Here is a 26,612-nt window from a genome sequence, read left to right as displayed (position 1 = left end):
CTGCCTCCTCCTGACTGGCTCAGCTTTGACAAGACAGCTAATCCTGCTGCAACCTGATGCCTCCAGCCAAGCCAGCACAGACAGTACAAGAAAGGATTGCTTGAAAGACCCTGGAAAGTATTCATGCTCTAGTCTGAGGAAGAGTGCTTGCACTTGAAAGCTCACGCCTTGAATAAATCTTTGTTGGTCTTAAAGGTGCTATTGATTTTATTATGCTCTACTTAGATTTGACATAGGAATTCCCAAGAAAGGAGGAACTATGGAAATCCAACAAAGATTTTGTGCTATTGTTCTGCTTGTTATAAGTGAATGTCCATCATAAGGATTTTCAACGATCACCAAAGACAATTGCAAGAAAGCATTTCTGGTTTATTTATGCAACTGAACGTGGAAATCAGGTCACAGACACACAAAAATAGATTCTTAGAGCAGGTTAACAGCCTACTGGAGCTCAAGTAAACGATTTACATCAAAGGTGGGACCTCTGGGTCATCCTCAAAGACTTCTGGTGTGCTTCTGGTGTCCACGGCTTTCGGCCGCTGAAGTCTAAGAGGGCCTTGTCCACTCAGCTCTTTGTTTTGGACAATGCTCGTAACGTCAGGAAATGAGTACTTAGTGGGATCCACCTCTAGCTTCTCCGTTGGTGCACTTCTGTAATGACAAATGAACAAGAACAAAGTTCGAGTCTAGGGGCAACCTTTAAGACCAACACAGTTTTATTCAAGATTTTAGCTTTCGTGCGCATTCCCCCTTCTTTCGGTATCTGGTGTCACTGCGCCTCCTGGCAGGATTCTTTACACAAAAACATTTGCACAATATTTGGCTCTTGTCTCCCTTCTGCGCACACCCAGGGAAATGCCAATCACCATGTCAGGATCAGGAGGCGATTTCTTTCAAGCCAAAGTGGCCAGGGATTCTGGGTTTTTTTTGGGGGGGAATAGGAACATCATCTGGGGGATGCAATCCGGGTCACTGTGGGTGGGCAGGTAAGTTGTGAGTGTCCTGCATAGTGCAGGGGGCAGGACTAGATGACCCTGGAGGTCCCTTCTAACTCCACGATTCTATGAAACAATTATATATTTTAAATGATTATGTTGAAACAATCCTGCCAGGGGATGTTCCCACCCCACCCCCAGGCTTTCTGCGGATGGCCTCGCATGGCCTTGAGCAGGGGTAGTCAAACTGCGGCCCTCCAGATGTCTGTGGACTACAATTCCCAGGAGCCCCTGCCAGCATTCGCTGGCAGGGGGCTCCTGGGAATTGTAGTCCACAGACATCTGGAGGGCCGCAGTTTGACTACCCCTGGCCTTGAGCGTACCCCTTCCTGGTTCTGGGTGTCGTTACTCAGGTGTCAAAAGTCTTTCCGAGGCCGTATGAGCTCTGTGGCTCTCCTCTGATTTTTCTCCCCTAAACCTGCTGACCTCGTCACAGTGGTGTGCGTAGGTGTTAAATCACAAAAGCGAGAGAGAAGCAGAGGCAGTGCAAAAACCTCTGCTTAGATTTTTTTTTTTTAATCCCTGGAAGGTCTGCAGATTGTTGTGTGTGTGTTTTTAGCTTACGGCAAATAATTTCCAAACAGCAATTTCCTGTGCACCAAAAAAACCCCCCAACAACCAGGTGTGGTAGATGCTAAAGCAGCACGCTTTCTTATATGACCATTTTTGTGGCAGATTTTGCTCCACCACCTCTTCCCACCTCTTCGCGTATTTTTCAATATAATACCTCAATTATTTCCAGTCTCTGCAAAGCCAAGATAAAAACACGCCTTTTGTTAGCAAACAAACAAACAGCCATTTGCTGCTATTTGAAGGGAAGGGTATAATTCACGGCGGGTTATATTGATGTCAGCGTTGTTAAATGTTTTTTGTGAGGTGTTGGAGAGATATAAAGACAAATCCTTGTGAAGATCTACCTTGACCCCCCTCCCACACACACACTAGATTAGACTGGGGGAAATCAGCTATTATATCTGGACTTACCTTCTGGAATACCTGGGGAGAGGTAAGGGAAGGTGACTATAAGCCGCTTTGAGATTCCTCTGGGTAGAGAAAAGCGGCATATAAGAACCAACTCTTCTTCTTCTTCAGTATTATCAGGGCTCTCTCAGCCTTACCCACCTCACAGGGTGTCTGTTGTGGGGAGAGGAAAGGGAAGGCAACTATAAGCCACTTTGAGACTCCTTCGAGTAGAGAAAAGCAGCATATAAGAACCAACTCTTCTTCTTCAGTAATATCAGGGCTCTCTGGTCATCCAGTTGGCTGCTTGCGGTTTGATTCCCCGCTCCCCCACAAGCAGCCAACTGGGTGACCTTGGGCTCACTATAGCACTGAGAAAGCTGTTCGGACCGTGAAGTGATATCAGCGCTCTCTCAGCCTCACCCACCTCACAGGGTATCTGTTGTGGGGAGAGGAAGGGAACGCGATTGTAAACCGCTCTGAGACTCCTTTGGGCAATCAATCGTGGGGTATAAAAACCAACATTTCTTCAATTTCATCTACATCCTTGCTGAAGTGAGGCCTGCAGAATGGCACAGAGGACTCCAGGTGCGGCCTGACCGATACAACCTACAGCAGGATTAGGATGCTGTGTGATGCGCATGTCATGCCATTTTGGGATTTTTCAAGAAACCAGTCTACATCGACCTACGAGTGTACCACATTCTGCTTTCTGGAGGATGTGAAAATACCGTAGCCGTCTTTATAGCTCCTTCAGAGCTGGCGAGTGAGACGGTCCAAGACAGTTCATAGATATATGGAATTAGGTTTTTATAGAGCCAGGTAGATACTGTGCGGGACTGAAAAGCTTTTCCTGATAAGAGAAAAACACTCTGACATTCTTCAGCTGTTCATGGGCCGGGCAACTAGATCTTCCCTGTGATTAAACCCTTTAATGACACTGATGGGGATTTAATCTTTCGGCCAATGCACTAAAAATGGTCATCCCGGAGCGGCAATAAACCCTTATCGTCCTGGCTAATTTGCAAAAGAAAAAAGAAAGAAAAGGAATAGAATAAGTGCCGTGACTTCAAATCACATGATTATAGTTGCTTCGGAGGTGGGTTTTCAAAGTCACTCAATTCATCATAGAACCTAATGTGGGGGGCAGGGGGGGACCCCGTTCCCACTCTCAAACGAGCTAAAAGACAAGGACATTTGTCAGCTTTGGCAGCCGTCATTAAAACATTTATCCCTGTTTAACTATCCCGCATAAATGATGTCAAGCACCGAATTGGCAGAGCGGAAAGGCCAGGCGTGGATTCCTTAAATGAATGGAAATAATGTAACTGCTTGACTGATACAGGCCACAGGGCTTGACCTTTTTTGGTAAGGAAGCTGGAGGGCATACGGCAAGGGAGTCTTCCTGAATTGGAAGTCATCATCAGTTACGTCCTTGCTGGGAAGCAAGGGCCCATTCCGTACACATAGGATAATGCACTTTCAATGTGCTTTGGCAGCTGGACTTTCCTGTACGGAACAGGAATATCTACTTCTAAAGTGCATTAAAAGTGCATTATCCGTTGTGTGCAAAATAGGCCAAGCTCTCTTTAATGCAAGCTGCATCCACGCAGTCTTGCCCAGGACAATTGTTTCTGGTGGTTCTGAAGGCCTTGTGATACGGCACATTATGCCTAAAAGCCCATGCCTCGTCTGTGTCCTAGAGCAGTGGTCCCCAACCTTTTTATCACCGGGGACCACTCAACGCTGGGGACCACTCACCAGGGACCACTCAACGCCTTTTACTGAGGCCCGGTGGGGGGGGGGGTAGTTTACTCCTCTACTCTCAACCACTGCCCTAGCGCTCTCTGATCGCTATGGTAATGTTTAAACATCCCTTCAAAATAAGATACAGACACACCACAACCATGAAGTGTGTTGTAAAGGGCTGGGGGGGATGAAGTAAAGGGCCGGGGGGGGGGAGAGAAGGCGTCCTTCGGGGCCCACCTCCAATTAGTCGAAGGACCACACATGGTCCGCGGCCCACAGGTTGGGGATCGCTATCCTAGAGCTTATGTGCAAAGCACATTAACAGTCTGAGCTGCTTGCGTCAAGTGCGACAGGGACTCCATCACGAAACAAGTCCGAGAAGGAGCTGTCTTCGGCATCGCCCTGATGAAATCACCTGGACCGTTTCCAGCTTGCTTCACTTGAGCGTGCAGACAGGAGGCTCCGTGAGTAGGCCACTGAATACCAATAGCTGGGGAAGGGAGGGAGCTACAGGGCTACTGCCAACTTCTCTCCTTGTTCAAGCCCTAACGACTCTCCAGTAATCCCAAAGCGGGAAGCATCTATCACTTTTAAGTGTAGCTCAAAGACTTGAGTGACAAAGGAAATGTTAGATTCTCTGCAACTTGAAACTCAGCGAAATGGAATTGGTTTTTCACCTCGTTGGATAGTCTTTGTGTTGAGAATGTAAGAACATAAGAAGAGTGCTCCATCTAGTCCAGCATCCTGGCTCACACAGGGGTCAACCAGTTCCTATGGAAAACCAACAACAAGGCATAGAAGCCGAGGCCTTCCCCTGATAAGAACATAGAAAAGCTCTACTGGATCAGACCAAAAGTCCATTTAGTCATAGAATCATAGAGTTGTATCCTTTTGGTGTGTTTGCTACCTCTCCCAGTTTAGTATCATATGCAGATTTAATAAGAACCCCCTCTATTTCTTCATCCAAATCATTTATAAATATGTTGAACAACACAGGGCCCAGGATAGATCCTTGGGGTACTCCACTCACCGCTCCTTTCCAAGAGGATGATGTACCATTAACAAGCACCTTTTGGGTGTGATCTGTCAACCAGTTATTGATCCATCTAACAGTAATAGGATCCATACCACATTTACCAGTTTGTCAACAAGAATATCACGTGGAACCTTATGAAAAACTACTAAAATTGAGATATACTATGTCCACAGCATTCCCCTGATCCAGCAGTGTAGTCACTTTCTCAAAAAGAGATAAAATTAGTCTGACATGACTTGTTCTTGAGAAGGCCCTGCTGACTCTTAGTAATCACAGCCATCTGCTCTAGCTGCTCAAAGACCGGCATCTGATTATTACAATGTAGGAAGAGCCCTGATGGATCAGACCAGTGGTCCATCTAGTGCAGCCTCCTGTCACACACAGGGGCCAACATGTTCCTCTGCACACTCAGCAACAGAGCATAGAGGTCAAGGCCTTCCTAATAACATAAGAAGAACACTGCTGGATCAGACTAGGGGTCCATCTAGTCCAGCATCCCATTTCACACAGTGGCCAGCCAATTCCTCTGGAGGGCCAACAACAGGGCATAAAGTTCCTTCCCTGATGTTGCCTCCTAACTCTGAGATTCAGAGGTTTAGTGGCTCTGAAGGGAGACGTTCCCGTGAATCACCATGGCCAGTAGCCCTTGAGCTCTCCATGAAACTATCTAACCCATTTTAAAGCTGCTGGACACCATTACAAATGTGGGAGGAGGGGAGAAGGTGACTGAAACAACCATGGCTTGCCAAGGAAGCTCATGGGAGGGGAGACATGGGAAGGAGGCCCCCATCTAGCTCAAATTCCCAATCATTTGCCATGCATGAAATTTACAGGAAAGACTGTGATGCTCAGCACCTGTGAAACCAGGAAGAGGCAGCAACAGGTATGGAAAGTCTTCCCTTACCAACAGAAAATAATAATAAGACTTGGTTCTTATATGACGCTTTTCTCTACCCGAAGGAGTCTCCAGGCGGCTTACAATCTCCTTCCCTTTCCTCTGCGCGCAACAGTCACCCTGCGAGGTAGGTGGGGCTGAGGGAGCCCTGATATTACTGCAGAAGAACTGGTTCTTATATGTCACTTTACTCTACCCGAAGGAGTTTCAAAGCGGCTTATAATCCCCTTCCCTTCGTCTCTCCACAACAGACACCCTGTGAGGGAGGTGGGGCCGAGAGTGCCCTGATTTTACTGCTCTGTGTGGTAAGCCCAAGGTCACCCAGCTGACTTCATGTGGAGGAGCGGGGAATCAAACCCAGCTCATCAGACTGTTTATTTATTATATTTATATACCACCCTCCCTTGAGGCTCAGGGCGGTTTACATAAAACAGGCAAACACTATGGAAGCCACCTCTCTGATCCACCACGTCACACTGGCTCAAGACAAGAAGGGACTCCAAACCGACCTATGTTGTCCTAGTGCTGGAGCAGAGCAGAGGATCTGAAGAAGCTGTTCTTCCGGAAGGACCTGAGTTTTTTTTCCGTAATATCGAGGGGGGCTCGGTGTCCCTCAAAGGAATACAACTTCCCCATGGTTGTAAGAGCTTTCTTGGCTCCACCATTGAAGCAGATAAGTCTATATGCAGCCCTGGACAGGCTATTAGGCCAACAGCCTGCCTGCAGAGCTTACTTCATACAAATCAATACCTTCCCCCTTTTTTTGTTACTGTCGACAATTACCTGCCCATTGTGTGCCGATATACCGGCAGATGAATAACCCTTTTCCATCCCATATAAAACAATGTGTGTGTGGGGGGGGGGGGAGAGGATCTCCAAAATTACCTTTTAAGATGTGCCTGCGATTGATTGATACCAGAGAGCTCCTTTGAAGTGGTTTTTTTGGGGGGAGCCACAATTGTGTCTTTCGCCTGGGGAAAAAAAACAGAGCGAGATTGGTTTCGTTGTAATGTTGCATCTTTAGCAGGACAGCCTGTGGCGTGTGCTCGCTGGAGTCCGACTAGGAGCCCCTGGTTACAACCCTCAACTTGCCGTAGAGCAGCGGTTCTCAACCTGGGGGCCAGGACCACTTTGGGGGTCAAACGACCCTTTCACAGGGGTCGCGGCAGGGCAAGCAGCTTGGCCGGGGGGGGGGGAGACACCACCCACACAACAGCCTTGTGGGGTAGATCAAGATAGAGTGTTCGTCTGTCTGGAGCAGTGGAAAAAAGCGAGATCGGCATGGTGGGACAAGAGGCAGAACTGAACTGAGAAACCCTGGAAAAAAGCCAATTTATATACAATCACGAACAATGGATCTTCACACCACTGGTCAGTTTCGGTTTAATTTCTGCAAAAGAACCCTTGAATAATTTTATGGTTGGGGGTCACCACCACAAGAGGAACTGTATTAAAGGGTCGCGGCATTAGAAAGGTTGAGAACCACAGCTGTAGAGCAGAAGAGCAATTTAAAGACTAATAAAATGTATTGCAAGGAATGAGTTCCTGTGAGTCGGTGGCCACTTCTTCAAGTAGCAAAGAGCGAGAGTCCCATAGAACCCGAAAGCCAAACAATTTTTGCAGCAGGGGACGAATGTGCCGAGTCACCGCTCAGCTCACTTCTTCTGATGCAGCTAAAATTGTGAGTCCATTTGTCCTGATCACTGAGTCACTGCCCACTTCTTCAGGTTCTACATATGTGTGTGTGTGTGTATAATTTTATTTAGAAATAAAACAGGAACCACACAGCATATAATAAAACTTGTGTTATAACACTGTTGGCTATGTTCTTTGTTTATATCCATTATTCTTATCCCTTAATGACATTTCGTTACATTCTTTCATTTCTAATAAGATCCTAGCACAAAAACAAATTTAGAGAAAACAAAAGCATTCTACCTTCCCTAATACCAAAGCTGTCCAAATAAAAGGAATACCTAATGGTAATTTTTAAAAAAAATTCTAATATAAACTCGGATTGCCACTTTTAACAAAATCCATGCCATCCCTTGTAATACTGTCATTAAAAGTTAAAAGTATTAAAGGTAAAGGTATCCCCTATGCAAGCACCGGGTCATGTCTGACCCTTGGGGTGACGCCCTCCAGCATTTTCATGGCAGACTCAATATGGGGTGGTTTGCCAGTGCCTTCCCCAGTCATGACCGTTTACCCCCCAACATACATATGTATTAAAATACAGGTTATAATATATTTACTGGGGGAAAAGGAAAACAGAAGAAGAGTTGGTTTTTATACCCTGCTTTTCACTACCTGAAGGAGACTCAAAGGAGCTTACAATTTCCTTCTCTTTCCTCTCCCCACAACAGGCAGTACAGAGCCAGCTTAGTGTAATGGTTAAGAGAGGCGGCTTTTAATCTGGCGAGCCAGGTTTGATTCCCCGCTCCAACACATGCAGCCAGCTGGGTGATCTTGGGCTTGCCAGAGTCCCAATAGGGCTGATCTCACCTCAAGGAACTCTCATCCCCGCTTCCCCCACAGGGTGTCTGTTGTGGGGAGAGGAAAGGGAAGGAGAATGTAAGCCGCTTTGAGACTCCTTTAAGGAGAGAAAAGTGGCATCTAAGAACCAACTCTTCTTCTTCATCTCACCTGATAAATATTTAACAGGTTTTATACCCACACACACACAAAATAAAATGTGTAGGGTACTTGTCAGGACGTGCTGGCCCTCTGAACAGCCCTCGGGAGGGAGGGCCTACCCCTTGAAGACCACTCAGGTAAGCTGGTGCACCATCAGTAACCACTGTGGGGCCTCTGATTGGCCCTCAGGGGGAGGGCCCGCCCTCTGACTGGCCCCTGGGGAACTGCCCTCTGTTTTAACACCTGTGGGGAACACTTCTCTTACCTTTGGCAGGCTGACAACCAAATGTCCAGTTGTCTGAGATCTTCTGGCAGAGCTGCTGTCTGGCTTCACTTCTGCAGGGAGGACAAGCTGAAAAGGCTAAAAAAACAAAAGAGAGAGAGAGAGAGAGAGAGAGAGAGAGAGAGAGAGAGAGAGAGAGAGAGAGAGAGAGAGAGAGTGCCAAAGAAATAAACCACTTGATTTAAGATTCATTTCAAAACCTCATATTTTACCAGACTTATTTGGGTGGATTTATGGGGAGATGGAATATTAAAATGGCAGAATAACACACATGTGACCTAGTTAGAAAATACACAGTTAACATGTCTTTGATCTGAGAAGATTTATTGAGTTAAACCTTCTCTTGCGGTACGTATTACCACCGCAGTCCCAATGGGCGATTTGCATCTTAAACATTTTCCATTTAAGGTATTAAGTATGATGCGTGCGTGTATATATAGACAGACAGAGACATGCGGGTATGACATCAGCTTTGCCGCTGGGGGGGTGGGGTGGATGTGACATTTCTAAAGAAGGTTATGACATCGTGCTTAAGTTATATTAGCAACTAAATGGGAATAATTATGCTACTCCCTTGAAGATTAAAGTAATTTTAATCTGCATTTAGTAGCATGATTACAAATGGAGTTTCTCATCTTGGGCTCAGCTTAATAGCACCACTGCGTTTTTGCAACTGAAAACGAGGGAAATGGAAGATTCCTCTTTTTTTCCCCTCCAGAAAAGGTATATACCTTCAGCTCTCTGTTCCCTGTAAATTATAGCTCTTAGGGCTAATTTTGTCACGCAGAAAAGCTTACCTGAATTAAAATGGGGTTCGGCAGGAAGGAAAATGGCCCAGAAGTACACTTGACTCTATTTTGGGGCCTTTTTGGACTGTCAGTCAAAGGCAACTTTCAATTGTAATTTTGTATACACACACACACACAGTATTCAAGAGTAGGGCAATCTATGGTCTGCACTTCACGGATGGCATTTGGGGAGCGTTAGTCCCAAAGTCTAGCTAGATGAAAACTCCATCTCAGACCGACAGATGGACAGACAGGTAGAAATGGAATTATGGTTGTGCATTTCGGCTGCCTCGGTGGTTACCCAGGCCCGAGGCGGCCAGCACTGTGGCAGGAGAGGAGGGGCAGCAGTGTGCCAGCCAGTGGCCACATGCAGGCACAGAGCTCTGTCACACCGCCGCAGCCTCCCCTCCTCTCAACGCCACGGTGCTGGCCTCCTACGCGCCGCTTCAGGCTCTAAAATGGATAGACAGATATAGACAATTGTAATAATAATTATTATTTAATTTATAGCTTGACACCTCCAGGCTAGCTGGCTCGTGGCGGGTTACATAATAGAAAAAACCCACAATAAAATCCCCCAATAAAACAGCATAAACCTTATCCTTCCAGGGCAGTGAAAACTAACCTCCCCTTCCCCTCTCAATGGACTTCCATCATCTCATGCCTCGGGTGGTAAATGATGGATGGATGATGGGCAGGCAGACAGACAAATAGGAAAAACAGATAGTTATATCGATAGCGGACTACCAGCCCAAGGCCTGGCCAACCCCTTTCATGGCACCTAAGTTTTTTTAAAGGACTGACTGGTTTGTTTTACTCTCTCTCACTTCTCTTTCCTGGTATAATCCTGAATTGCCCTCTTTTTCAGCTGCCCTGGGGCTTCCTTGGTGTGTGTGGCCCCGCCTCTTGTGGCAGCCATTTTGTGATTGTGACTACCATGCTCTTTCAGAATTCCAAATATGCCCGCAGTCTCAGAAAGGTTGGGGACCCCTGGGCAAGACGCTCTCAACATGAGAAGCATTATTGATTCAAATAAATAATTCTAGCCTTCTCTCCTTAGCTGGCATTCCAAAATGGCATGACCCCAAGATGCCTTTGTGTTCTCCCTCCGAACTGGTTCTCCCTCTCTACCTCTCATATATGTCTTCAGCACTCTTTGCCCCATCCCAGCTCCCCACTAACCGCCCTGTCACCTTCATTTATGATGTCATTTCCCTTTCCTCAAGTCCCATCGCTCCGTCAGTATGGTGAGTCAAGGCACCAAAATTAGCACACTGAAAATGACTAAAAACTGAACTTACGTATTACGGTAGAGCGGTACTGACCTTGCCCTTGACCATCACCCGGATGTAGGAGGGCTGGACGTCAACATCAAGCAGAGAGGTGTCTAGATGTCTTCAGAATAAACAAGTCTGTTTAGTTGAGTGGCTCTTAATGGGTGGGGAGAAAGGGTGAAGGGGTAGGTCATGTTTATACTAAGAAGCATAGCGTTGTCTCCATAAACTAGTTGGATCCATAGCATTCTGCTTCGCATAGGTATTTACTAACATGATGAGATACAGTCAGGACAGTTCTCTGCAATTCTGCCCAACCCACTGGGCTATCAGTATATGTTAATGTTTTCCATATTTTTCTACTGTTCTATGTTGCTTGTTGTTATCACTTTATTATTGTTAATCTAAGTTTTCTGTATCGTTACGTAAACCGCCTTCAGGCTTCGGGGAAGGCAGTATATGAATGAATGAATGAATGAATGAATGAATGATACTTCTACCCCGTGCTTCTCCAAAAGGTTGAGGGTCACAACGTACCAAAATGCGGACATTTAAAAAGGTTACCAAAAAATTTAAATACACAAATAATTAAATTTAGCTCATAAACAGTTTCTCTAAAATTATAAAACCTGCTGTGCCGGATGATGCATCCTTCATGTAAAAGAAAGGTGGGACACGTAAGAAAGTTTATTTCTCGGTTGGAAATTGACAGGACCAAGAATACGGGCCAGCTAGAATACTAGGCCTCAGCCATGGGCCTAGTGGAACAGCTCTGTCTTATGGGCCCTGAACAGGACCTTGATTTCACTAGGCAGAGGCCAGACCCAAAAAAGCCCTGACTATGGTTGAGGCCAGTCTGGTCTCTGTGGGGCTGGGGATCCTGAGCAAGTGGTGGATGCTCAATCCAAGAGATTTTTGGGATACATATTGCCCAGTCTCTGTTCATGGGTCAGATACAAGCACTGGATGGGCTGATTCCAGTCTGTGGGCCGTATGTTTGACACCCTAGTTCTACATCCTGCAAGGCCTTACATCTCTAGGCAAATTCAGAACAGGGTTGCTAGCTCTGGGTTGGGATGTGACATAGTCTGGGCCCGGAACTGAGCCAATTGTAGATGGGCAGGTAGTTGTAAATTTCCTGCATTCTGCTGCAGGTTGGACTAGATGACCCTGGAGGCCCCTTCCAACTCTATGATTCTTTTGCTTGGTGTCCCACCTGGAGGTCTAGCAATCCTAACAACAGTTTTGTTTCTCTCTTTTTCTCTGGCCTCCTGATCTCCCCCAAGCTCTATGGAACAGAGGGTGCTCTTGGGCTTTGAATTCTCTTATGATTTATTTCTACTTTGTTAATACCTTGCTTTTCTCCCTTTCTCTATTCTGAACATTTAAGAAAAGAAGGGAGCTGGTCAGCCATTGGAGGTTTGATTGGCTGTGCAGACTTTTTTTAAAAAAATCCTTTCTTCAACAGCTGTCACCATAGCAACAAGGATCTTCTATGTGCGATTGAAGGGAAACTGCTTGGCGGCAGCCATCTTGTTACTGGCTCCACCTCTTCCAGCAGCCATTTTGTGGCTGCACCCAGCATTTTATGGCAGAATTCCCAAGGTGCCCGCAGGCACCAAAGAAACAGTGTAGAGGAAACCAAACCTAAGTCTTCATGAAAACTGAATGAAATGAAATCAGAGCTGCAATTGCATCTCAGTTTAGCTGCCTGCAATGAGAGGGATTTAGATAGCTATGTTCAGCTGTGCTGTCAGACCAATTTAACCCTGACTGTTCCTTCAGCCCCCTTTGTGGATCTATAAACCAGTTGGTTGGTACCTGTTAACATTAGGCCAGGCTTTCTTGACCAGGGTTTTGAGAACCACTGGGGTTTCTTGATGGCCCTGGAAGGGTTTCCTGAATGGGTGGGAGTGAATTCAATTTTAATATATTTTAATATATTTTTTAAATTTGTTCAACATCTATCAGGTGATAGGACCATATATGGTCATGTCAACCTGCACCCCCTTCCTCATGGCCAACAATGGACCTGGAGGGGATGTAAAGGGGAAGGGCTCTGAGTAGGTATGTACACAGCTATGCTTCCCCATCACATTCAGCACTTCTGGAGTTTCTCAAAGCCTGAAGAGTGTTTCAGGGGGTTCTCAATGTTAAAAAATTTGAGAAAGGCTGCATTAGGCAGTACCCAACAAAGCAGGCACTGTAGATGTGCAAATATTTTAAAATATTTAAAAACCGTAGAAATCTAAGAATACCAGCCTGAACTCCAGATTGCAGAGAATACACACACTTTGGAGGATGGAGTCTATGGCATCATACCCCGTTGAGATTCCTGTCTTCTCCAGGCTCCATCCCCAAATCTCGAGTTTTCCAACCTGGAATTGGCAACCCTACCCTGCACCGCAACCCCTGCCGGTGGCCAAGAGGGACCTGGCAACCCTACCCCCATTATTCTTACCTGTAAACAGCAAGATCCAAAATGAACTGGTTGTTTTCTTCGTCATCTTTCAAGGAGAAAGGAAGCCTAGAGACAGAAAGAAAACACACGCACTTTTAGAAGGCTGGGATGAAGTTCTTTGACTGCTAAAGGTTTTAGAAGACATCAGGCATGGCTTTGTTAACAAGACATGCATTGTTCTCCTGATGTAGAACAAAGTGGCACTTACCTGTATCTATTGTTCATCGAGTATCTTCTGTGCAGGCACACATGAGTGGGCCTGCTGTCAGAGAGGTCTTCACAGCTAAGAGCTTCCAGGGGGTGCTGCGTGCCAGAGTCAGAATCTGTTCCCACCACGCAACCATGTGCTCCCACACACCAGCATCCCCGCCCTCAGTACCACTAGCACTACCAAAGTCAGAGCATTCAGTGGGGCAGAAGGAAAGGCATGTGTGCCTGCACAAAACCAGCTGGATGACTTTGGATCAGTCACAGTTCCTCAGCACCACCTAACTCATAGGGTGTCAGTTGTGGGGGGAAGGAGGGAAGACAATTGTAAGCTGTTTTGAGACTCCTTTGTGTAGTTAAAAGCAGGGTACTGCTGCAAGGGAGCATGAAGTGCCTGGGAAGGAACAAGTTTCTGGCTCTGATGCGCAGTGCCTCCTGGAGATTCTTGTCGGTAAAGACCTCTCTGGTGGCAGGGCTACTCATGCGCAGTCCTCGTGGTTGCCTGCACAGAAGATCAACGATGGACTGAAGAATACCTGTAGAAATACATAAACTGTTTTGCAGTTTGTAGGGGGGGGGGGTGAAGTTCAACCGGGAAGGAAGCCTTGTGCACCAAACTCAAATTTATTATTTTCTTAAAGGCAGCTCATGCTGGGAGAGAGACATCTACTGGCAGCAAAACTAATGAAGAAATGATGTCGTACCTGTTATTTATGTGGAATAGAATAGCATTGTGTTGTTTTTTAAAATCAATATGTGACATTTTTTCAGAGAGTGTTATAATGTATTATTCATTCGAAAGATCAGTCTCCTCAGTGTTTGGGTCTTGTTTCAACCTACACTGCCTGTTCGGTTTCACTTCTCTAAGCCAGGGGTCCTCATATACATGATTTCAGCCTGGAAACAAGAGACCTGTTTTAGAAGGAGAAGAAGAAGAAGAGTTGGTTCTTATATGCTGCTTTTCTCTACCCAAAGGAGTCTCAAAGCGGCTGACATTCACCTTCCCTTTCCTCTCCCCACAACAGACACCCTGTGGGGGAAGCGGGGATGAGAGTTCCTTGAGGTGAGATCAGCACTATTGGGGCTCTGGCAAGCCCACGATCACCCAGCTGGCTGCATGTGTTGGAGCGGGGAAGTTCCTCCTCTTCCCAAAATCACATTTCCCCAGGCTCCACCCCCACCCTCAAAAAATCTCCAGGTATTTCCCAGCCCAAAGCTGGCAATGCTATTTCTGCTCCATGGTGATTATATAAATAGGGTTTTTTTTATGAAAGCAGCTGCCATCTCTGAAGGACAGACAGCATAAATGGCACAAGCCAATCCAACTAGAAAAGGCAAACCTTCCTCACTTTGATTTTTTTTTAATTAGTGTGTTCAAATTCCCTCTCTTTTATTTCTTTTCTTTTCTTCACTTCCACCCTGCCTTCTTCCTCAATGGAGGCCCAAAGCATGCCAGGGGAAAAAAAATTGAACACACATTCTTCTCTTGACTGAATGTTCTATAAATCTGTCTCGTGTATATACAAGACAAGATATGTTGAGAATACTTAGTTTACTCTTAACTTAGGCCTTTTTAAGCCTTGCCCATGAAGCAAGCAGCCAGAGAGAGAGAGAGAGAGAGAGAGAGAGAGAGAGAGAGAGAGAAAGAGAGAAAGAGAGAAAGAAAGAAAGAAAGAAAGAAAGAAAGAAAGAAAGAAAGAAAGAAAGAAAGAAAGAAAGAAAGAAAGAAAGAAAGAAAGAAAGAAATTGTGGGAGAGGGATAACAAATCAGAGACAAAAAGATCTAACAGGTATCACTTTACAAAGGAAAAGTATCTTTCACCAAAAAACCACAGTATCTGCAACTGCACTAAAAGGACTAGGAACTTGATATCTGAGAAAAGATCATGTAGCCACAGTAGCTTCCTCTTCCTCTTGTTTCAGTGAAATTAATCACCCAACAAGGTTGCTGCATTAATCCACTACACAAAGAGAAAAGTAGACCACGCAGTAAGTCTGAGGAGCTTTGAAGGTACCTCCCCCCTGCATTTTCAACTCTGAGGGCCACCGTTCCAACCTGCCGATGCAACCTTTTCAAGGTGCTGCCTGTCTGTCTTCCCCTGAACGAGAAAACGACACTCATTTTTGTGCAGCTGTCAACACATTGTTACAAGGGAGCTGAGACATCGATACAGCTGCAAGTTCCTTGCAAGGCAGTGTTGTCAAACATCGGGATTTGTTTTTCTGCCACTGCTCTGCCTTCCCCTTGTAGCTCTCGGGCACAAGGCAAAGACGGCATTGCCCTCTAACGTGACACTAAAACGGGGATGACCGCTGGTGAAGCCTTTTAAAGTAACTCGTCTGGTCAAAGTAAAATGAATGAATCAACAGGGAAAGACAGAGAGACATGACATCTGCAAAGCAGGAGATCACTCCTACGAGAAAGGAAAAATTATGTCAAGATACCAGCTCTGCAATTCCCTATTTAGTTATTTTCTCACCAACGGGGGCAGAAAGCAGCTGACATTGTTCTCCCCTTCTCAGTATTATCCTTGCAACAACCCTGTGGGGTAGCTCAGGCTAAGAGAACGTGTGTTTCTGTGGCCTGAGTAGGAATTCGAAGAAGTACTGACTTTTACCTGTTATAAGCCTCCTGCTCATGAATGTCATTGAGTGCTGAAGAGTTCTTGGGAAAAGTCCTTCTTTCTACCTCTTCTATCCCATGCACAATTTTGTCAACCTCTGTCATGTCACCCCTCAATCATAATTTCTCCAAGCTAAAGACTTCCTTAACCTTTCTTCATAGGGAAGGTGTTCCATCCCCTTAATTATTTTAGTCGTCTGCTTGTAACCCCTTCCCTATAAAAAAGGCAGCTCACATACGATCATATCTTAATTCTGCCATCTGGAGAACTGGTCAATAACAAACATGCAAAACCTGGAAAATCGTAGCTTAGGGCAGGAGTAGTCAACCTGTGGTCCTCCAGATGTCAATGGACTACAATTCCCATGAGCCCCTGCCAGCAAATGCTGGCAGGGGCTCATGGGAACTGAAGTCCATGGACATCTGGAGGACCACAGGTTGACTACCCCTGGCTTAGGGCACAAAGATATTAGCTGGCACATAGAGTTGGGGACAGCAGAAACCAAGATAGCTTTCTTAACCATTGGAAATAGATTAAGGTAGGCCGCCATTTTACTCCGTCTGTAGCAGTAGAAAAGAGCAAGTGTCCAGGAGCTCCTTAAAGTAAACTGAAGAAGTAAGCAGTGACTCATAAAAGCTTACATCCTGCCAAAATGTTTGTTATTTAGGATGCTACTGGATTCTTGCTCGTTTTTAACCGTTGAAGAATCTACTTCAGGGGTGGCTAAACTGTGGCTCTCCAGATGTCCATGGACCATAATTCCCATGAGCCTCTGCCAGCACCATACTGGCAGGGGCTCGTGGGGATTGTAGTTCATGGGCATCTGGAGCGCCACAGTTTGGCCATCCCTGGTGCTTGATCACACTCATTCTCCAGCTTTGGAGCAGGCTATCAAGCCTGGGCACAGCAAACCTTAAATGGAAAAAAAAATACTCTTTTGAGAATCCGGCAAAGCTGTTTGGTATAGTGGTTGAGTGCGGACTTCTAATCTGGCATGCCGGGTTCGATTCTGCACTCCCCCACATGCAGCCAGCAGGGTGACCTTGGGCTCGCCACAGCACTGATAAAACTGTTCTGACCGAGCAGGAATATCAGGGCTCTCTCAGCCTCACCCACCCCACAGGGTGTCTGTGGTGGGGAGAGGAAAGGGAAGGAGATTGTAAGCCACTTTGAGACTCCTTTGGGTAGAGAAAAGCAGCAAAGAAGAACCAACTCGTCTTCTTCTTCTTCTGTTCTGACTACTGAATTATTGTACTCCCTCATTGGCTCGCTGAGCCTTTCATTAAAACAGAGCTCGGTCTCCAAGAGGACGGCTTCTCCTTACGCACTGGGGAGCATTCGCGTTGAGAACTCTTCCTTCTGCTGTGATCAAAGGCCTCGGTGGCTTCTCTTCCTTGTCCTGATCTCTGTCAAAAAAAAAAAGGGGGGGAGGGGGAGGAAGGGACAGCAGTTTTTGATTTTGCACTCCAATTCCTTCCAAGAGGCAAGAAAGAAAGGACAAGAGGAAGCCTGTAGGACACGATCTAGCTTTTGATTAAAATACATTAAAAGCACCCCTTCCTCACTTTCATACTAGGAAGTGTGTCACTTGAAATCAGAAACGCCAGAAAAGTTAAAAACTATGTATGGCTCCTGAGAGCTCAGGTCCTGGCTAACAAATCCCAATCCCAACAGAGAACTTCCATCCCATGCTCAAAGAATGCTCAGGTTATGGGCTCAGGAGCTTTCCAGAAAGCCATTTCACAGGTGAATAGGAGGAGGGGGCGCTGTATCACCCTGTGTACAGGTGTTAGATCCTTGAAGGGGATGCCTCTCTTGGTCTTATCCTGGGAGCTGCCCTCTGACCCCTCCTCTCTCACACACTTTGTCGTTTCCCTCTCTTCCCATGGCCTTCCCTGGAGACACATATCTCTGCGGGTCTCTCCTGTAGAGAAGACTCCTTCATATTCCCTCACACGTGTTGCCAGACCAGCTGGTCACTGGTGATAGGGACAGTCTTGAGACAGCCGGTGGTGTCATGGTTAAGAGCGGCAGCTTCTAATCTGGTGAGCCAGGTTTAATTTCCTGCTCCTTCACATGCAGCCAGCTGGGTGATCTTGGGCTCCTCACAGCTCTGACAGTGCTGTTCTGACCAAACAGTGATATCAGGGCTCTCTCAGCCCCACCTACCTCATAGGGTGTTTGTTGTGGGGAGAGGAAAGGGAAGGCGATTGGAAGCCACTTTGAGACTCCTTCTAGTAAAGAAAAGCAGCTTCTTTAGATAAGGCTTCTCTCTCTCCTGTTGACCACCACCTGAATGTGAATTGAATCTACCTGGATACATGTCAGTTTGCCTTTTGTAGTTGTTCTTGCAACAGTCATCTAGGGAAACTGATTTTACTACACTCAGTATCACGCTTCGGTCAGGGCAAACTCTGCTATATTAACCACGTATCTGAATAATCACATCCCGAGGGACAAGCTCAGCCTGAGGAGTGGGCAAATAGCCCTGCCATAGTTGTTTCCAAATGTGAAATGGCATGGGGGGGCTTTGTCTGTTTAGCCTGGAGAGGAGACGACTGAGAGGGGATCTGATCACCATCTTCAAGTATTTAAAAGAGGATGGAGCAGATTTGTTCTCTCTTGCCCCGGAGGGACGGACAAGAGCCAATGGGATGAAATTAATAGAAAGGAAATTCCGTCTAAACCTCTGGAAGGAGTTCCTGACAGTGAGAGTAGTTTCTCAGTGGAACAGGCTTCCTCGGGAGGTGGTGGGTTCTCCAGCTTTGGAGATTTTTAAACAGAGGCTGGAGAGCCATCTGACAGAGAGGCTGATTCTGTGAAGGCACAAAGGGGTGGCAGGTGACAGTGGATGAGGGTCGTGACTATCCTGCACAGTGCAGGGGGTTGGACTAGATGACCCAGGAGGTCCCTTCCAACTCTATGATTCTAGGAGAGGAGCTTGAAGCCCTCCTGCTCCTGCAGCACTCCTGAGCTGAATTGGGCAACTGAACGCTTTGAAGGTCAACTCCCCCAACCAACAAGCCGGATCTGGCACCTCTCATCCAACTTGGGTCAGACCTATTGTGTATTTTGATTCACACAGCACAGGGAAGGGATGGCTGACCTTTCCTGTGTCTCCTTCAGTAAGAATATGCTCTCCAAGGAACTTAAGCCGCCAGCCACAGAAGCTCATCTCAGCGATGCGGAGAAGAGCAGGGACTCAATTTATTGCTACTCCTGGCCATCTGATCACCCCTTGACCTTTATCGCTTCCGGTCCCTTCTCCACCTGTCCTCTCTGCCCACGCCTCACCTTGTGTTCCATCGTAGGGAGTGCAGAGTCAGCCGGAACAAAGGTGCCGTACCTACAGATTTGTGAACATCACGCGCGCTCTAAGGCGTATCGAATGTTGCTTGGGCAGGAGGGGAAAACCCCAAGCAGCTATTTAGAGACAACACTGAGTCGCGCGGCTGGGATGAAAATCAATGCAAATCTGGTAACACAGAAAATCGTTGATCATCAGTAGGGGAAACAGGGAGTGAGAAAGACCAATAACCTGTTCCCTTTAGTGTTCTTTCTTTCTTCAAGGAAGCGGTGAGCTTCTAGCCTCGCCTCTGGCGTGTGGGGCACGGGCTCCTCCCAGAAAGCTTTTTCTTCTTCGTCATCCTCTTCCTCTGTCACCACACTGCAGGAGCGGTTTTCTCCTTCGCCCTTTAGACGGTTTTCTCCTTCTTCGAGGGAGTAGATGCTGGACAACAAGGCACAAAAGACATCCCCGCAATCAGAGGCTGATTACAGTTGCCACACAGCCACGAAAATGGAACATTTTAGTTTTTAAAAAATACTAGGAATGAACATGCAGGAAACGGCCTCGTACTGACTCAGACCCTTGGCCCATTAATGTCAGTATTGCCTATTCAGTCTCGGGGTCACCTACTGCTTGGTCCTTTACACTGAAGAGGAGAAAACAGGAATAGAAAAGAAGTCATGTCGGATCAGTCCAATGGCCCATCCAGTCCAACATTCTGTGTCCCACAGTGACCAAAAATGTGGGTGCTGTAAGGAGGTTCACCAGGGGGCCCAGAACTCCAGAAGCTTCCCCACTGTTCCCCCACCCCACCCCACCCCCGCAAACACCAGGAATACAGAGGACATAAGAGAAGCCATGTTGGATCAGGCCAATGGCCCATCCAGTCCAACAGTCTGTGCCACAAAGGGGCCAAAGCCCAGGGGCCATCGGGAGGTCCACCAATGGGGCCAGAACTCAAGAAGCTGTCCCATTGCTGACCAAGGATACAGAGCATCACTGACCCAGAACCTGGGACCTTCTATGTGCCAAGCAGATGCTCTACCATTCAAGATGCTTGGACAGGAGGGGAAAACCCCAAACAGCTCACTGGGACCATGAGCTTCAGCCACCCCCTTTTCCTCTGGGCCCAGGGGTCTTGTTCGCAGCTACAGCCAAATGCAAAGCTGGCCAGCGTGTGGCAGTGAGCTAGAAGCACGACTGCATGGACTAGCTCTGCCAGGGACCAGCTCTGATAATATTGCCATCTTTTAATATATTAAGGGGTTTTTAGAGGTCTGTATTGTATTTTTTTATTGTAAACCGCCGTGAGACAATATTGAGAGCGGTGGTATATAAATCTAAAAATAAATAAATAAATTTCACTTAGGAATATCACTGCCTGCCTTCCAGTTGGGAAAAGATAGACAAAAGCTGAGACAGAAGTGTTACCCAAATTGCTGGGGATAGCAAGAGGCTGGGTAACACAGGATCTTTACTACCAATTTTTACGGGGTCCTTTCCCTGGAAGAAACCCTTTTTAAATGAAGAAGACAAAAACTTACACTCAGGGGATTTATTTGGGGAAAATATCAGGGTTACATTCAAAACACACACATAAGCAAAACCATACATACACTAAGTTCTACAGGGGGACAAGTTCAAGATACTGCACCTTTCTTGGATCCAAGCAGCCCAGACACAGGGTTGACGACATCAGGGGTGGACAGGATGCCGGGTGTGGATAACACAACACACACACACACAGGGTGTGCGCAAGGCTTGATATAGTGTTTGAAATTCCCAGGCCAGCCCCAGAAACTGCCCACTGGGAGGTCCGTGATTGATGATTGGTCTCTGATATTATGAGTACCTGATAGGTGGGTTTGAACTGTGAGGTCACTAGAGTGGGAGGTGTGGAGTAATCTCATCGAGTACCTTGGCTAGGTGTAATGTGTGGCTAATGGCCTTGTCTTTGTTTTATCAGGAAGGACTGGGGGAAGACATTTGGGGATAAGAGATGGTGCTAGACAGAAATTACACTGGACAAGAGAGACAAAAGAAGTTGCAGTTAGTACCTTGAAGGGATATTACCTTCCTGTAGATAGTCTAATGGTCTTTGGCTGGGGGGGGGGGGGATTTAGATAACGTGCACATTTAGCTCAGTCAGTTGGGCAAGGAGGAAATGTAAGAAATCTAGTGAAGCCCAAAGCCTGGCTTCCTAGGTTTCCTAAGGGACCCTACTGACTCCATAGTCAGTCTCTGCCAGGCTGGTTTCTGTGTGTACCAACCTGCTCAGAGTCCAGTCATGGGCTTCTGTGCATGAAGATATCTCTGTGTGAGGCACCCTTCCATTATGGGCTACCTCTCGGGTAACAGAATGGTGAAATGTTTTTCTATCAGCACTCTTAGATCTGGCTTGACTTATGTTTTATGATCTCTGTGATGGATTGCAACGGCCTTTGGCTCGACAAGAAATACTGTCAGTCCCTCACAGTGCTGAGTAGGGTTGGGCGCTTCGGCCGCCCAAGCAGCCGTCCGCATCCGAATCAGCCAGCTCCACGGCGCAGGAGGGAGGGGTGGCACCGGCACACCAGTTGGCACACGCATGCTGGTGCAGAGGTTGTATGCCGTGCAGGTGCTAGGTTGTATGCCACCACCGGCACTGCCCCCCCCCCAGCGCCACAGCACTGGCTGCTGAGGGAGCAAATGGCTGCGGAGGGTCTGAAAGGGCAGAAGGCGGTTTCACGTGTTCAAGCATGCGCATGAGTGTGGGGCGTATGGGCATACCGCCGGCCATCGAAGCCAGACGTCCGGTCTTTCTTTTTCTTCTCCCGTTTGTCCCGGGCCTGCCTTTCTGCCTCTTCCTTTTCCCGGGTCCTCTTAAGAAGGTAGGCCTCTTCTTGCTCGTTGATTCGTTTTTTGACCTCGGCATAATTCTGCAAAGCCTGTATCCTCTCCGAACGCCTGATTTCTTTAGCATCCAAAAACTTGAAAAGGAGGGGAAACGTTTTTTTTAAAAAATGCTACACGTTGTCAAGAAATCTGTCCATTATTATTGTTGCGGTTGTTGCTATTATATTTATTTATTTCCCGCCACTTCCAAAGCCATCTCGTGGCGGGTTACAGTGTACAATAAAAAGACATTAAAACCTCCCATTAAAAGACATAAACATGGCAGAAAACGCCATCCACCCATCTCTACTGGAGGGGTGAGGAAGGAGGTCAAGATGACTACCAGGGGGGGGCATCGATCTTCCTTGCTGACCCCAGCCTCAACCATAGAGCTGGTCGGAAGAACTCTTGTTTTGCAGGCCCTGCGGAACACCGGAAGTTCCCGCAGGGCCCGCAGCTCTCCCAGGAGCTCATTCCACCAGGTTCGGGCCAGGACCAAAAAGGCTATATATATATATATATATCTCAGTATCAGAACTTCTCGTAACCACTGACCCTTCTATACGTGGAGCTGCCAAGGTTCAGGTAGGGGCTGGTGAGCTCCCCAAATTAGATCTCCAGCCGACAGAGATCGGTTCCCCTGGAGAACAAGGCTGCTTTTGAAAGTGGATTCTACGGCATCACTCACTGTGATCACACTCCTGCCCAAACCCCTCCCTTCCCAGTCGCCTCCCTCAAAACCTCCAGTTCTTTCCCAAGCCTCAGTTGGCAACCCTGGATCAGAGCCGTGTGGCTGCTTGAGTTTGGGATTCAGACTTGGCAGTCCCAGAATGGTTATAGGGTGGACTGACCTTTGGGAAGATCTATCTCCGGACCAAACATAGCTCATAGAAAATACTCTGAGCTATACCAGCTAATGGCTACTTCAGGCTGTTTTTAGCTCCATTTAAGCCAAATGGCATTTTTAAAAATCTGAATCTAAATATAGGCTGGAGCCTAAAAGATACGCGAGCTAAATTGGGTGGACCTGCCTGCAAGGCAGCTAAATTTGCTCTGGGAGGGGGAAAAAATTACCAGCCATTTGTCAGTCTGAGGAGCAGGGAATCGGCCTGATAAATGCTTCTGTCCAATGCGCCCGGCAAAACTTTTAGCATGAATTTCATTACATGCTAAAAGGACCAATCTATATTTTGCATTAACATTAATATTGGATTAACTAATTCTGGCCCTTGGCACCGAGGAAGGATGCTCCCCGTTATCTTGCAAGCGCTACGATCCTCTTGACCTTTTGGCGGATGTGCTAAGAACGGTTCTTTTCCTGATGGCATTTGGGGAATGAATTTTGTCTGCTGGCTATTCCCTCCCTCTTTCCTTACGACTGATTTCCTGGAGTTATGTCACGTCTGCGTTTCCTGTACTGCTAACTGATCTGCTTGGGGGGGGGGGGGGGGCTGTGCTGATGGCTGTGCTTGTTTTGGTTTTTTTTAAATGATTGTCAGAATGATTGTTTTGTGCTTCTTGGAGGTTTTGCGGTCCCCGGGCCAACCCACAGATAACAAACATCTGAAAGAGTCTTCGTCTTTCATCAGCTGCCCATCAGGACCGAAGAGCATGGGAAAGAACTGGCAAGTACCCTCAGCCCATGGTAGGAGCATGAGGGTTGCTAAATCTGGCAGCCAGCAGGGGAGTTCGGGACTGGACTGTAGTGCAAAAAGCTTCCCAGCCCGAAAAGAGGACGTTCTCATCAATTTTTCTATAAAAACAGCCCAAAATAGGACAGACGAAAAAAAGAAGAAGACATTACCTCTAAAAAGAAGACATCTGGTAACCCTAGCCTCAAGGACTCTTCCATGCTTCTTTTTATTGCTCGTGCGTCCCTAGTCTTTCATTTTTTTTTAAATGTCCGCATCTGTTTTTACTCCCTTTAGCGGACACTTCATTGTTGCATGTCTAGTGTATTTCTCTCCCTTTTAAAATGACAGGGAAATATGCTGCAGATGTAGAGACTTAATATCGAAGTGACCACTAGAGGGAGTGCATGGACAGGGGATGAAAACGACAAAACACAAATGACAAAACTTTTATTTATTCTATTTATATACCGCCCTCCCCTATGGCTCAGGGCGGTTTGAGAATACGAACGCGGAAGTGCCCTGAGTCTCAGGGAGAAAGGGGGAGAATAAATAATGTAAATGAAATAAATAAAAAATGAGGGCAGAAAGGCAAGGTATAAATCAGGTAAAAGCTATTAAAATCAAATAAATACTGCTGATTTATTGTACTGTTGTAAAGGTAAAAGTAAAGGTATCCCCTGTGCAAGCACTGGGTCATGTCTGACCCTTGGGGTGACGCCCTCTAGCGTTTTCATGGAAGACTCAATACGGGGTGGTTTGCCAGTGCCTTCCCCAGTCATTACCGTTTACCCCCCAGCAAGCTGGGTACTCATTTTACTGACCTCGGAAGGATGGAAGGCTGAGTCAACCTTGAGCCGGCTGCTGGGATTGAACTCCCAGCCTCATGGACAGACAGCTTCAGACAGTATGTCTGCTGCCTTACCACTTTGCGCCACAAGAGGTTCTTATTGTACTGTTGACAGGTATGTAAATGGGTTCAAAGGAGATATGCCAGAATGGCAGGGTCAGAATCTTTTTAATGAATATGTATCAGCATCACATACCTGTAGCTGATGAAGAGTCGCAACCACAAACTGTCTATAGCCTTCAAAATCAGTACAGGGGTTCCCTACGAGGAAGAGCTCTTTGAGGTGTATGTTCTTCTTCAGGGACTCAATGCCGGACAAGTCACCTATGAAATTAGCTGTCAGATCAAGCTTCTGTAGGTCTTCACAGCCTGTTTGGAAAACGCAAGGGTTTTTTTTACCCTCTAAATGGATGTTTTATTTATTAAGCATAGCCCCTTACCCCGGGGCAGCCAAACCATTTCGAGCTTGTGGTCACAATCGGAAATCTGGCACAGGGTAATGGACGCATGTACAAAAACGTTTTCTGAAATGACTCACATGAATGCGGTGAGGTAAAGGTAACCCCTGGGCAAGCACCGGGTGATGTTTGAGCCTTGGGGTGACGCCCTCTAGCGTTTTCATGGCAGACTCAATACGGGGTGGTTTGCCAGTGCCTTCCCCTGTCATTACCGTTTACCCCCCAGCAAGCTGGGTACTCATTTTACCGACCTCGGAAGGATGGAAGGCTGAGTCAACCTTGAGCCGGCTGCTGGGATCGAACTCCCAGCCTAATGGGCAGAGCTTTCAGACTGCATGTCTGCTGCCTTACCACTCTGTGCCACAAGAGGCTCTTGGATGCGGTGATGCCGGCCACAAACTGACAGGGAGTTATGCATAACAGTAACTCTTCAATATTTCAGGCCTTGTTTGCTTTTTAATCAGCACCGCCAATCAGATCTCCAGCAACCAATCAAAATCATGGCTGGGCAAAGCTCCCAGTTGGTCCTGCTTGCTTTCTAAAAATACTCGGTGGGCACTTGGAGGGGGCGCCGTATTGGGGACCCCCGCACTTATTCCCAGGGCACAAGTTCTAGCTAAATTGTCTGTTTCACACACAAAAATATCAGCTATTGGATCCACTGGACCTTGAAAGAATTATGTCAATTGACTGGTCTCCAGCTTCACGTTTGTCATAAAACAGGAGCCGTTTCATAAAAGACGTCACTGGAAAGGCATTAGAGTGATTAATGAGTTATACAGACTATTTTGGGTAGCTAGCTTTGATATTGGGCACATATGGCCTACAGCCATTAGTCTAAAATTAGGCTACTGATGGTTTGAATCCGGCCCAAGTGATTAAAAGCTGGAACAGGAAATAACTTCTACACGTGCAACCTGGGTTGACCCCAACAGATGGCGTAGCTTCTGTAATATGGGACCAGTCCTGGAAGACCCAGGTTCGAATCCCTGTTCACCTCGCTGGACAACCTTTTGCCATTCACTCATTGAGTCACAGAACGGTTGTGAAGGCAGAGGGAGGGGAAATCAATATGCTGCCTTGAGTGTACTGGGGGAAGATAAAACAGATTGATAACTAGTGCACAAATTCTGCTTCATTTTGCTCCCTAAAGGAACATTAGATTTCACCCACCTGAGGTTAAATGTTTCTCCTTCATTTCCACAGGGACAAGTTAAAGCAGGTGCTTAACTTTCCCAATGAAATCAAAGGAGGGGAGCTGTCCTGGGATTGTGCTCAATTATCCTGTTTTTTTAGCCTCGCAAATGGAAAACAACTGCGACCCTATAACTCAACAAATACCAAACTTTAGCTGAGAGCTGGGAAGGATCTACAGGGTCATCTAGTCCAACCCTCTCAATGTCTTTTGCCTTGAAAACCTTTGGGGGTGGTAGGGAGTCACTGTGAGTTGGCTGTGACTTGTTGCCGCCCAAGAGAGCCAGTTTGGTGTAGTGGTTAGGAGTGTGGACTTCTAATCTGGCATGCCGGGTTCGATTCTGCGCTCCCCCACATGCAGCCAGCTGGATGACCTTGGGCTCCCCACGGCACTGATAAAACTGTTC

The 26,612-nt window shown here is 46.8% G+C and overlaps 1 protein-coding gene across 4 annotated transcripts in view; it reads right to left on the bottom strand.

Annotated features, from left to right (window-relative positions):
• Nucleotides 1-348: 348 nt before the first annotated feature.
• Nucleotides 349-26,612, bottom strand: part of DNAAF11 (dynein axonemal assembly factor 11) — a 35,997-nt gene continuing 9,733 nt past the window's right edge. For 3 of the 4 annotated variants that reach the window (XM_077351472.1, XM_077351471.1, XM_077351470.1), the window contains exons 4-12: nucleotides 24,750-24,922; nucleotides 21,968-22,167; nucleotides 19,448-19,639; nucleotides 17,238-17,315; nucleotides 13,079-13,144; nucleotides 10,669-10,738; nucleotides 8,538-8,633; nucleotides 6,521-6,606; nucleotides 349-651 (exon numbers count right to left, since the gene is read on the bottom strand). In XM_077351472.1, coding sequence (XP_077207587.1) covers nucleotides 465-651; nucleotides 6,521-6,606; nucleotides 8,538-8,633; nucleotides 10,669-10,738; nucleotides 13,079-13,144; nucleotides 17,238-17,315; nucleotides 19,448-19,639; nucleotides 21,968-22,167; nucleotides 24,750-24,922 — 1,148 coding nt within the window. In that variant the 3' untranslated portion in view covers nucleotides 349-464. Of the gene's footprint in view, nucleotides 652-1,979; nucleotides 2,130-6,520; nucleotides 6,607-8,537; nucleotides 8,634-10,668; nucleotides 10,739-13,078; nucleotides 13,145-17,237; nucleotides 17,316-19,447; nucleotides 19,640-21,967; nucleotides 22,168-24,749; nucleotides 24,923-26,612 lie in introns of all 4 variants that reach the window. The other variant, XR_013233972.1, reaches the window with a different exon arrangement.

The sequence above is a fragment of the Paroedura picta genome, chromosome 9, assembly GCF_049243985.1.
Source record: "Paroedura picta isolate Pp20150507F chromosome 9, Ppicta_v3.0, whole genome shotgun sequence".
In the NCBI taxonomy this organism is placed as follows: domain Eukaryota; kingdom Metazoa; phylum Chordata; class Lepidosauria; order Squamata; family Gekkonidae; genus Paroedura; species Paroedura picta.
Note: the sequence above shows the minus strand (reverse complement) of the source record. Positions and strands in the feature narration are given on the sequence as shown.